This window comes from Sebastes umbrosus, chromosome 6 (genome assembly GCF_015220745.1).
Source record: "Sebastes umbrosus isolate fSebUmb1 chromosome 6, fSebUmb1.pri, whole genome shotgun sequence".
In the NCBI taxonomy this organism is placed as follows: Eukaryota; Metazoa; Chordata; class Actinopteri; order Perciformes; family Sebastidae; genus Sebastes; species Sebastes umbrosus.
Window position 1 is genome coordinate 22,956,483 of NC_051274.1, and position 12,297 is coordinate 22,968,779.

The following is a 12,297-nucleotide window of genomic DNA, read 5'->3' on the forward strand; positions in this document are numbered from 1 at the left end:
CTCATGTTTGTGGAGACAAACAGGAGAGCACACGTCTGGATTAACCTTAGCTGTAACACTGTGAGACACCTCTGTTTTCATGCTGATGATGTTCCTGCATCTGATATGCCATCACGTTTCGGTTTTGACACATTTGCACTGTGATCACATGTTTTAGCTCGTTCACTCTGTAGTTGAAATGCAGCACAATGTGGGTACACACTTTCTCCTAAAAAATAATTGCTATTTTTCCCTAATTCATAAAAGCTTTTAAAACTTTTTCTATTTAAATTCATGTAGTTTTGGAGAGTACAACTCACCTCTTCCATTCCAACACTGACCCTACTGTCATTTTCTGCATTCAGATTATCCTGTAGATGATTCATTCATCTGGCAGAAGGTTTTGTACTGTCAGTGTCGGCCTCTTTCAATAGTTAAAAACCTGCACATACTCCTGTACAATGGCTCAAGGCTTAACATTCAGACATTTCATATTAAATAGTGTGAGTCAACTATGTGAATGTGTGGTCTACTCTACGTTAAGATATTATGTCCTGATTTACGATTTCTACAGTTTGCTTGTAACTGCAAAGATCTCGTGTTATCTAAATGGAAATGTGTGCGCAGAATGACAACCGTTTTGTGTGTTTTATACATAGACCCATTGGTTTGTGGTCTGACGTTCTGAAGAGTTCGGCATTTTGGCCATCGCCATCTTGCTTTTTTGCAACCAGAAGTTATACGAGAGGGTGGAGCTAAGGACAATCGAACGCTGAATAAGACTTTTTTAGGTGACCAAAAAGGTTGTAATTATCTTTCATTAACACTTAACTTTTTGTTGCAACCAGAGGAGTCGCCCCCTGCTGGCTATTAGAAAGAATGCAGGTTTACGGCACTTCAGCATTGGCTTCACTTCTCAGACCTCAGAGTTGCCCACTGGTTTTATATAATTTTTCCTCTTATAACTACGACATGAATTTGTCCAGATCCAGTTAGCAAACATCTGTAGAAAGCAGAAAAAGATATTCTTGCCTTCACATCAGATTTCAAGATTAGAGTCATAACTTCCTTTTGCATTCAACATGTGTGATGCAAAATGCTGGAGAGAGAGAGAAGGAGCCAGTGGGGGAGATGGAAAGGGAGACCACAGAAAATGCCCTCTCCTCTCAAGGCTGATTTCCATTTAGAGAAAAGTGCAGGTACGTATCTCCACCTCTTCAAATTCCATTTGAAGTTCTCCGTCTGAACATCTCACTGTGTTATTGCTACATCTCAGTACATGGAGCACTCAAGAAAAGAACTGCTGTCTAGTGCAAAACTATAGCTCCATGCCACTATGCTTCCAGGAATCGTGATGTATAGGAAAAAACAGACTATAAAAGAGGAATGAGCAGTGTGAGGGCTCTTTCTGTCTTCTTTTCATCTTGGTCTGATAAAAATAAACTAATTAATGGTATAAATATTTAGCACAATATGATGCCATGGTGGACGAATTACAAATTCAACATTGAGAACAATCATTTTTATACACTAGGATGATTAGATAGCTAATTAGGTTAATAGACTTTCTAACAAATATTTTCATACTATACAGCTGTAAATGATCAAACTAAAGTGTTTATGTCTAAGAAATAGTCTGAATACAATGCAATTCTCTCTCCACATGAATACAATTGTTATGTTCAAACATTTCCAAGCAAGTATGTAAATAAAAGACTTGAATACTGTACATATCTCAGCAGAGTTAAAGGAGACATATCATGCTCATATTTAGATTCATACTTGTATTTTGGGTTTCTACTAGGACATGTTTATTTGCTTTAATGTTAAATAAAACCCATTATTTTTCTCATACTCTGTCTGAATATACCCTCTGTTGCTCTGATTGGCTTGCAAGAAAAATACGGTGCACCTTTGCAAAGGTGCGTTTCAATATCCATACTATCATACACACAGTTTGTGGGTTGGTACACCAGCTATGTATGTGCAAAAGCACTAAAAAAGTGAGTTTTTCATGTCCCCTTTAAACTTTCTGAATACTGCAGCATTTCAGATAATAACACACCATCTGAAGATCCATCTCTGAGTAGTGACGTTTGATTTTTTTTTTTTTTCTTTAAGGTGCTGCAGAATCCTACGGGCTATTAAGTTTTACAATGTCTTTGACGATCGTGGCAGTAAAGAAAGTATAGCATAGCAACCATCTGTCCAACCTGCTCATGGCCTTTTCTCCGCCATATGGCTATGGATTGTTCTTTCATTCTCACAGAGCTGAAAGGGCAGCACTCTATATATAATGTACTATATATATTCAGAACAATAGGTGCTTATACCGGTCGTATAAGAAGGCCTACTGAATGACCTTGCACATCAGTCTTCAATATACATCCAAAGCACTGCTGGGTTACACAAGCGTGAAGTGTGAATCAATTTGACTGCTTGTACTCTGCAGAATGAGCAGCTCTGTTCAGCTATACTGAATTGTTTCAAGTGGCTCTGCTTCCCAGTAACGACAGTGGGACCATCTAGTGGCTGAGTTGTGTAATGTTACAAGAACTGCTGGCAGGCTGTCAGTCTCTGTTTGGGAATGCTTGAAACAAATCCCAGGGAACGACATGAAGGCCATCTATTATGGGAAATCCACAATGCTCTCCAGACAGCACAATGCTGCTCTTCATCAGACAGTACAATGCAGCACCAGTCAGCCGCTGCTCCTGATAAATTAGACGCATCTGCTGCTCACAAAGGAGATTCAGCAACGTCTGATTGCAGCTGAGATGAGAGTGACTCTTTAAAAGGTTACTGTGTTTAATCTCATGTTTCTGCTGGACCCATTACAAAAGCATGTTACATGGTTATGTACTCAACAAATGCTCAATTTTTCTCAGCATCCACTTTATTAGGAACACCTATTAGGGGAGACTGTTCTTCTGAACTTTTATGTTGTCTATAATGTTCAGTTTTTGTGTCAGAGGTCTAATAATGGCCACCCAGTGCATATGTTAGGCGGAATTATTGGAAAATGTGTATAAAATGGTGCAAAATACATAAAGAATATTTTCATTCAGAACAAGCAGATCGTGGTACCTTTTTAAGTTACACTTTAAATGTTCTCTATACGATGTTCAGAGCATTAATATAGCAGCAGACAACTATTTGCTTTGTAAAGATAAACTGGAGTAATGTCTACCTGAGCAGAGGATGAAGTCAGAGCTGTAATCAGAGCTTCTCTGTGCTTTGTTTACAAAGCTGGGCCGGTCGTGCTTTTAGTGCACGTGAGAAAGTATGCACCGGGCCTTGCTTTGTTCTTGGCCTTGTCACAAACTTTCTCATTTTACAGCTAAACAGTACACTACAAGATGTTTCTGAAAACATTTTATGCGAGAAATAGACATTACAGTAACAGAATATTGATTCATATTTGATCAGCGCTGTCTAGTTTGACTGTTTGATCGGAGTTTGTGAGCTTCGCAAGCAGACAGCTGCCCAGAGACTGCTCTGCTCTGATTGGTTTTCTTTCGGGCGCGGAAATCTTGCAAATGCCATTAGGAGCACATGAGTTATAAAGTTATAAAATAACTTTTTATAATATTTGCTCAAAGCTACCAACTGCAGCTTTAAGGCAGTGATTTCCAACCTTTTTGGTCTGGTGACCCCTTAAAATGAAGCAGTGTCTGCTTGCAACCCTTCCTCAGGTTGAATCTGTCTATGAGTTGAGAGCTTTGTAAATAACTTTTAGAGGCCTAGAGGTAACACTTTCCCCAAAAAGAAAATGTAATAATTGAGTATCAGAACAATATTTTTCTTCTCTTCTTTCTCATTATTCATCTTGTGACCCCTCCGATTTATCTTGTGACCACTGGGAAGGAAGCCTAGGAACAACTGCTTTTTAGAAAATTTAGGGGAAACATTAAAACTTTGTAATAAAACATGAACATAAAGCAATTATCTGAATTCACACTGTTATGTTACTGTTGGGTATCTTTTAGTCAAACAAGTCTTTTCTTTGTTTGAAATGCACAGAGACAAGATTGTAGCGACGATGTCATCATGGGAGCTCCTCCATGGACAGTTAATAATAGAGAAACTCCTGACTTATGAGAGTGGTAATGGTGATTTTACCGGGAGGAGTATTTTGTGATTCACAGTTAGAAGCCCTGCATTTACAGTATTTAACTCTTTTATTCTAAAAACAAAATCTATGAGTCAGTCAATGATTCTCTGTCAACAGCCTGACTGTGATGTAATCTGATTTCTTTTTAAACAGTTTGCATGTTTGAAGCGATCAACTTTACCATCCAAAACAATCAAACTAACACAATATTAAGCTTTTTTTTAAGGTGGAGTTTCTCTTGAATGTGACTGTAGTGATATATACTGTATGTACTACTAGGACTTTGTTGCACTGAGACCCTCAATGTACATGTATTAGAGATACTGTATGAGATATTTTTTAGTATTTTTCATGACATTTGATCGAAGGTGTTGGACCACACAAACAAACTCTGAAGACCTTTGTTTCATTTAATGATTTATTGACATTTACTTTTTTTTCCCACCATGGTTTCTCTCGATACCAATAGTATTTACCATAAAGTTTCTTTTTCATTTAAATTACATTTATAATGTTTTACTCACATACACATTTATTGTTTAATTTTCTTATTGCAATAAACAAGAGTAGCCAGAATGAGTCAGGTATTGCTACAGTTCGCCATACAAACTCTTTGTCCCCTCTGACAATGAAATTCAAAAATAACTTTATTGGCAAGACAAAATTACACCATAGCCTCTCCTCCATCTCTCTCTCTTACTGTCTGTCCATCGCTCTGCTCTGGGAGAGGCTGAGGGCAGAATAAGGCTAAGGCTATTAGCCTAAACACAGCTAACATGAAATACCTGCCCAGAAAATAGGAATCTAACATTTATTTCCCATATGTGAATAATGAGGATGAATTAGTGCCACAGCATGAACATATCTGTGGTGCTGCTACTTGACCGACCTACCAGGGACAACATTACTACATTACTTTGAATTCGGGATGATTGATCAATCTTCCCAAACATGTGCAGGTTTTTTATCTCCATTATTGTGTTAGGCCACTTTATAGCTCCAGGTTGCCTCTGTCTCTGATTGGTGGGAAGGGTCCCAACACACACTAGAACACATATGGTACACACACCAACAGGAAGGAGAGCACGGATCCTGGAATAATATCTCACTCACAAAATGAACTCTGCAACGACTGTTTCGTTCAGCGACAAAAAAAAAGAAAAGAGCACGACGGTGGGAGCTGACACCAAGCCAGCTTCTTCTTTAAGTAATGGCATTGATAATGTTCCTCAGGATTAAACACATTTCTCACACACACAGAGAAAAAAATAACTCAGTAAGTCCAACTAAAAAACAAATAAGCCTGTTGAACAATTCTAGCTTTAATCCCTTGATACCTGGTGTTGTACCCTGTTCCCCAAGCAGAGATTACCATCGTAAAAAGGCCCTTTAATATGAAGGGTCGGTCCCTAAGCCCAGCTACATCCCTGTCTCTCTCTCTCTCTGTGTCCGTTCGTGGGCTTGTACTCCTAATGGAAGAACAGAAAAGTCTGTTTACACATGACTCCAGACAACATGTCACAACATGTCACAATGATAACAAGTCACTCTGATAAAAATTGCTCATTGCATTGCAATATTCAGACAAAGGTAAGACATTAGAGCTCATTGCTTCTCAATGAAAGGGCACAGTGTACATCTCGTTCAGAAAAGGGTGAACGTTTTCAAGCCGTCTGGTCTGCTGCCGCCGCTTAGCTAGCTTCTGTGGCTCCTCCGCCGAGTCAACACTTATATAATCCACCCTTCTTCTTATCCCTTCATGAATGCAGTTATTACCATTTCCTACCTACAAAAATATTTTTATTGTGTTTCCTATTTTCTTTTTTATGTGTGATATAAATGCAAACCAACAGTCCGAACCAAAACAAAACAAAGTGCTCACCAGTTTTTGTAAAAGAAAACAAATCATGGTGCGTTTCATGGCTTTCAGTTGTAAGACGGGAAAGTATGGGTGGACGCCTTGAGCTGGACGTCTCGGCTTCTCTGCCCCCGGGGCGGCCTCCATCGCTGGGCTTCTGGTTCGGTTGTCACTCCAGCTCAAGATCATTTCTCTAAGGATGTATTTGGCTTTCATCTTCCTCTCTTTTATAATTTGTTCCCTTTGAGCATTATGGTTGCCAGTGCTGATGTGCCCTCTGCTATAGACTGGAGATGGGGGAGGTGATGAGGAGGAGGAGGATAGGGCAGCGATGGAAACCCAATGATGCAGAAGCCTGACCTTGTTGATCTTATTGATCTTATGCTGCATGCAGGACATATGTGCAACGGTACACAGGGTCGCACCTAAGTCATACCTCCTACACAGTCAATCAGCCTGCGAATGAAGACCAGGGAGGATGTCGATAATTTTCTTTTTGATGGCTTAATGTGAACAGAAGTCTCACCAATTACATATGAACTATGCTCTCTCCAGTATTTTTCATTACTGTAAGTAAAAGATTATTGCCATCAAACACAATGTAAGCTACAGATAAGGATCAAGTATGAAATACAGCAGTACAGTATGTGTGACTTCTGCTCGTTCCCCTTTAGTGAGGCCCTGCTCTGACTGATATGGAGGTTGACAGACGTGCCCTGTGGCGCAGTCTATTTTAAAACACAGATTCGTTGGGGCCTGTGTGTGTCTGCATGCTGCCTGGGGTCAACCCATCCACTGACCTGTGCCAGCCCTCCTCTCACCTCACCGTCTCAGGAAATGACAGCGGAGCGCAATCCCCCACAGTCACTTTTCTGCTCTCTTAACCCCCCCCCCCCCAGACCCACCAAAACCATCAGACATGTTCAGATGTGGCAACCACCTGCCTGTCATGCCCAAGTCATGTTGCATCTAGCGAGGACCTAGTGTCACAAACTGAAGAGTTGCTGACCTCCGGCGCAGAAGGGGACATGTACAGTACCGCGGAGGCCGCCACAGCTACACATGGCGCATACAGCAAAGACCGATTGAAGCAGCTACCCTACTGACATAACATTATTGTCTTGAGGTGCATAGGATGAGAGGAACAAGTTGAGCCGCGACGACGGGAGAAAAACCAACCCGGCTCAGAATAATTATGTAACACTACATGTGGTTTTTTAATGTTTCTAGAAAGGTGTGTTTCTTCTGTAGCTATCGAGGCGGCCGTGACGGGGCCACAGTGCAAGGGAGAGGGAACGGGGGAGGTGAGAGATGTACAAGGGAGTTCAATGCATAATGAAAGTCTCTCCTCTGCTCCATCTGCGGATCACTCAGAAGTCTTTGAAATGGAGGGAGAGTTTCAGGTAAAGGGAAGCGAGACATATACTTCTACTCCGCTCCGCTGCTCCTTTCCCTTGCGTTTCTCTCAGTTCAATATTTAAATGGTTGGACTTTTTTCCCCCCTTATCAATTGCTGTTTGTTGATCATGTTTTGTATCTTCACAGTGTGCTTTTGGAGTGGCTGTTCCTGACTGGCCCGAAGTCAGAGGGGGATGTGTCAGTAAGGGGAGAAAAGGATCGGCCCGTGGGTGGTGCGCATGGGCCCGGGGGCGGGTCTCAGGATGGCGTGGCTGAGAGGCGGGCCTTGCAATAGGTGGTGGTGCGGGTGGAGGTGATGGTGGTGCGCGGGATTTGCTGCGCGGAGAGCCAGCTGGTTCGAGGAAGCTGCGGCGGCCATTGCTGCGGCAACAGCCAAGGGGCTGGGCAAGAGGCCTGCACCCAAAGCTTTGGTGAGATCCTTGGAGAAGGTCAAAGATGACTGCAAGCAGAAGAGAAAAGAGAAAGAGAGAGGGGGAGGGGGAGGGATAAAATGATTAGTTCCAGAAGGTCAACACATGGAGAGGAAACACATCGACCTTCCTCGCCAGACTCTTATGATCTATCATAATGCCGGTTTCAGTCCAACCGAGTTAAAAACGTTCAGGAGGAGGACACGGCCAAAAGGGGGATCAAATAAGGATCAAATAAACACCCTCTAAGCATTCCAAGGCCTTGCAGACCTCATGTTCTCCATTATCACCGTCTATCTGATCTGTGGGTCTCAGGTTCACTGACTGTGTCACAGGAGGAGTCAGAATTCAACAGTGAAACGTGAAAGGTTACCGTCAGATCAGCTCCCCTGTGCTTCTTGTGTCGGCTGAGGAGGGGGTTAGGCTTGCCCGCCATGCCGTCCCGGTGTCTTCGACTTGATATGTGCTGAAAGTAAGGAACACAGGAACTTATTCTCAATTTCAATAGGTGAAATATTTGCCAATTTAAACCATCATTTTAACGCCACTAATTCCGTTAACGCGTTAACGTAATTGATCTTTCAAAGGTTATAGCGGGCTCAGTTTTAAAGCTAGGGTGAAGATACTGGTATCATATGAACCTGGAAAACATAAGGAACCCATTGCTTATGTCATACTAGTCACTTACTTACATACTCACGAAGGAGGTTAAATACGAAGTAATGCTACATTTTGGCAAGGAAAAACTGTTATGGCCATTTCCAAAGGGGTCCCTTGACCTCTGACCTCAAGATATGTGAATGAAAATGGGTTCTATGGGTTCCCACGAGTCTCCCCTTTACAGACATGCCCACTTTATGATAATCACATGCAGTTTGGGGCAATTCATAGTCAAGTCAGAACACTGTTGTTGACTGACAGTTTTACCCATATTTGTTTCTGCTAAATGCAGTACCTGTGAGGGTTTCTGGATGTGAATGTGTCATTGTTTTGTATTGTTAATTGATTTCCAGTAATAAATATATACATACATTTACATAAAGCAAGCATTTTTGTCTGCTCCCATATTGATAAGAGTATTAAATACTGGACAAATCTCCCTTTAAGATACATTTTGAACCAATAAAATATGTGAGATTAATCGCGATTAAATACTTTAATCGATTGACAGCCCTAATACATACTGTATATCTTAGAATCTGGAGACTCTAGACCATTTTTGAGACTCTGGATTTTACAATGTGCTCTAATGAAAAGAGAATTTCTTCCATGATTAAATAATTATGTCTCTCGAAAAATGCTTGTTGCATGAAAAAGTCATCTTCCAAAAGAGCCAGTTATATTGTATGTACAATATTTTGCAGATAACTATCAGATAGTAGGAGAGATACCGCCGGTCCTTCCTTCCTGCTGCTGTAAGACTCTACAACCAACACTGCTCTCATTAGACTGCACACACCAAAGAACTGACAATTCATTCATTCACTCGTTCATGTGCAATCAACATTTCATATTCATTGTGCAATAATGGCAAACCACTCATTCAGTCTATTTCTTTATATTTTGTTTTTTACTGTATACTTACTTACTATATATTTATTGTTTGCCTATTTATTGGATCTTGTTTTGTTTTTTACTGATACCTCTTGTTGTTTGTACTTCACCCTTTTGCTTATTTTATTTGATCTTATCTCTTATCTTAAATCCAATATTATTGGATAAAAATACATGCATCATTTCTCCGTCCAACCTGTTTGAGTTGCAGTTCAGAGTTGACCCGCACATTGCAGATCTCACAGTGGAAGGTTCGTTCCTGAGTGTTGGGGTCCACCGGCCCCCCTCCCTGCTCTCCGATGGGCTTGGGGCCCAGGCGAGGATACGCCTTGATGGGGCCCAGCCCGCTCCGTGCCTCCAGGATAGTTTTGTGTTTGGTACCTGCAGGCAGAGACACACAAGCAAAATGCCATTGGACAAGATGAAATTACATATTCAGAAGCTAATAGAATAGAATTAAATAATAGGTGGAGATGCATGACTATTTATAACATACTGTATGAGTCAGCTGTCTGAAATGAGTCTGGGCAGCGTTTCTCTGTAGTATGTAACAGTGACAGTGACAAATATCAGGGCATTGAAGAAAAGTAATCCCACCACTGGCTTGATTCTCCAATGATTGACCACATATGCTCAACATGCTGTACAGAACATGTGGCTGTATAAAGTTGTAGTGGTGCGTTTTTACCACTAGAGGGCTGCAGTCAGACAGCTGTGCAACTGAAGGATGAACTCAAAGCCCTCTCTAGTGTTAATATTACAACATTGGTTGATAATGTTTGATCAGTGGAGCGGAGATGATCCTACTGTACAGTGAGCACTGTAGTGAATTATATTTTCCACATGTGCCAACATCAATAACAGCGCTGGACCACTGAACCCGCGCTGTCAAGATCAATCACTTTGGTTGTAAATGTCAAAGACAAAATTTAAGGCCGAGTTATTATGAGAAGCAGGTTTGTCTGGTCTTAGGATGGATTTGCAGTCAAGACATTTGCTGCGCGGACACCTTTTACTTTTTACTGTTTCAGTAAATATTTATGTGATGAAATGGACCCATTTTAACAAGCTACATAAACTCTGGCTTTTTTCATACTAGATACCGGATTTTGAAGGAGGTTCACGCTGTAAAACATTTCATTAACACTGCTGAGTAATCAAAGTAGGGGCATGTTTCATTACAGATGGCAGTGTTACACTAGACACAAAACAATTACATTTAACAGATGTGTTTCTTGGCAACACCAAATTATACATAGTTACATGTGTACTCATACCTCTTAGTAATGGTTCCCCAGAATCCACCCAATTAATCCAACCATGATTCCAGAGAAGATATTCTGTCAGATGTTGTCAATAAAAGATGTCCACGTGCTAAATAATGAATTTACAAGAGATTTTAAACTGTGGGTATGCATGTTTCATACATTTACATGACGCATTTCTATATGCAGCGTTTTTCTTAATGTGAACACTCCAGGGGGGCTAATTTTACAGACGAGACGGCACACAGAGGGGTGCTCTTGCACATTACTTTCCCTTTCAAGTGGTTTGAAAAGCAGCACACCAAAGAGTGCCAGAATAGTTTCTCATTAAATAATCACACATTTTGTTCGTGGCTGAAATTTTTTAGTCATGCCCCCTCCCCCACCACCTCGCCATCGACCCCTATGTCTCTGTAAAGCATCCCTCTGTCTTTGGCTCTGACTTTGAGTCCCTCTCTAAAATCCCTTTGAACAGAGTTAAAGTTACCGAAGAGAGAGGTGGTCGGGGTGGTGGTGGTGGTGGTGGGTAGGGGGGACATGGAGGCTGTGGGCTCCACTGTGGAGGAAAGGGGTCTGGAATGACGGATTTCGCTCGTGGCCAGAAATGTGCTCTTGGGCTGTCTGTTTTTGCCTTTGTTCTATTTTGGTCTGACAATGGATGGCCCTGTGGATTTTCTGTCTTTGTACGGTCGACTCAGCGCCTAAACCGACACACAAGCAGACAAGTAAAAACACGAAAGAAAGAAACTGTAGAAATAACATCACATACGCATCATTCTTTCTGTTTTCCTTTAGTGTTTTCTGCTTTTCATTCTGCAGCATGCCACGCACGCTGCTCATGCGTCTGCGTGACATATGCTTTCATTTTTGAACCCCGCTAACATGCACAGTTTTGATTTCGAGAATGAGTGAGAGTGATTGTTTCCAGATTGTAGAGTTTCAACCGTATCAACTCGTTGTCATTCCGCAGGCTGTGGCCCAGGTCATGTTTAGAAGCTGTAATATACTGTGTGTGTGATCTCTTTTTATATGTTCATGTGCGTGTATCATAAACATCCAAACAGACAGTAACATTAATTTATTGTTGAGTAGTTGTTAGACTAATAAACTATTAATTAATGCACAATAAAGCATGAATTGCACGAGCCTTCCGGAGGTTAATCTAAACATAATGGTGGCAGTGATTGCTCTTTTATTGATTAAAACTTCATCCAACCTTAAGAGGTATTTGTTGGCTGCTTTCATGTCTGGCTGCATCAAACATTACTCAAGGCAAATGAGATACAGTTACACTGATGTGTAGCCTGTACCCTCACTGGCTGTAGATTTTCTTATGTGTAGGAGAATGTATAAATAAAAGAGTGGAGGTCAGCGGGTACAAACTGTCGTCACAAGGTCACAGGGAGAGCTATGTTGGTAGAGCATACAGGATTAAAGCAGGCAGTGGGCACCTCAGGGGTATTTGGAGAAAGTGTCGTCATGTGTGAAAGCTGTCTGACAGAACATTGAAGCTGGTATTGTGGCGGGCTCAGCCACAAAACATGTTTTTCTCTTATTCCCTCACGCGGTGGTTACCCGCCTTCATCCTCCTCCTCTGCAACTTTTTCAAGTGGAAGGCTTCAGGCTGTAGGGAACAGTTTTTATGCCGCAGACAAATGATGAATGATTGAGTGGGGGAGAGTTTTCTTTTAAATGATC

The 12,297-nt window shown here is 41.4% G+C and overlaps 1 protein-coding gene and 1 long non-coding RNA gene across 5 annotated transcripts in view; both read right to left on the reverse strand.

Moving 5' to 3' along the window:
• LOC119490573 overlaps positions 1–12,297 on the reverse strand; it is an 839,978-nt gene that overhangs the window by 276,620 nt on the left and 551,061 nt on the right. The window lies entirely within an intron of this gene.
• znf385a (zinc finger protein 385A) overlaps positions 4,494–12,297 on the reverse strand; it is a 73,831-nt gene continuing 66,027 nt past the window's right edge. For all 4 annotated transcript variants that reach the window (XM_037774051.1, XM_037774048.1, XM_037774049.1 and 1 more), the window contains 3 exons: positions 9,531–9,715; positions 8,154–8,246; positions 4,494–7,809 (listed from right to left, as the gene is read on the reverse strand). In XM_037774051.1, coding sequence (XP_037629979.1) covers positions 7,549–7,809; positions 8,154–8,246; positions 9,531–9,715 — 539 coding nt within the window. In that variant the 3' untranslated portion in view covers positions 4,494–7,548. The remainder of the gene's footprint in view (positions 7,810–8,153; positions 8,247–9,530; positions 9,716–12,297) is intronic.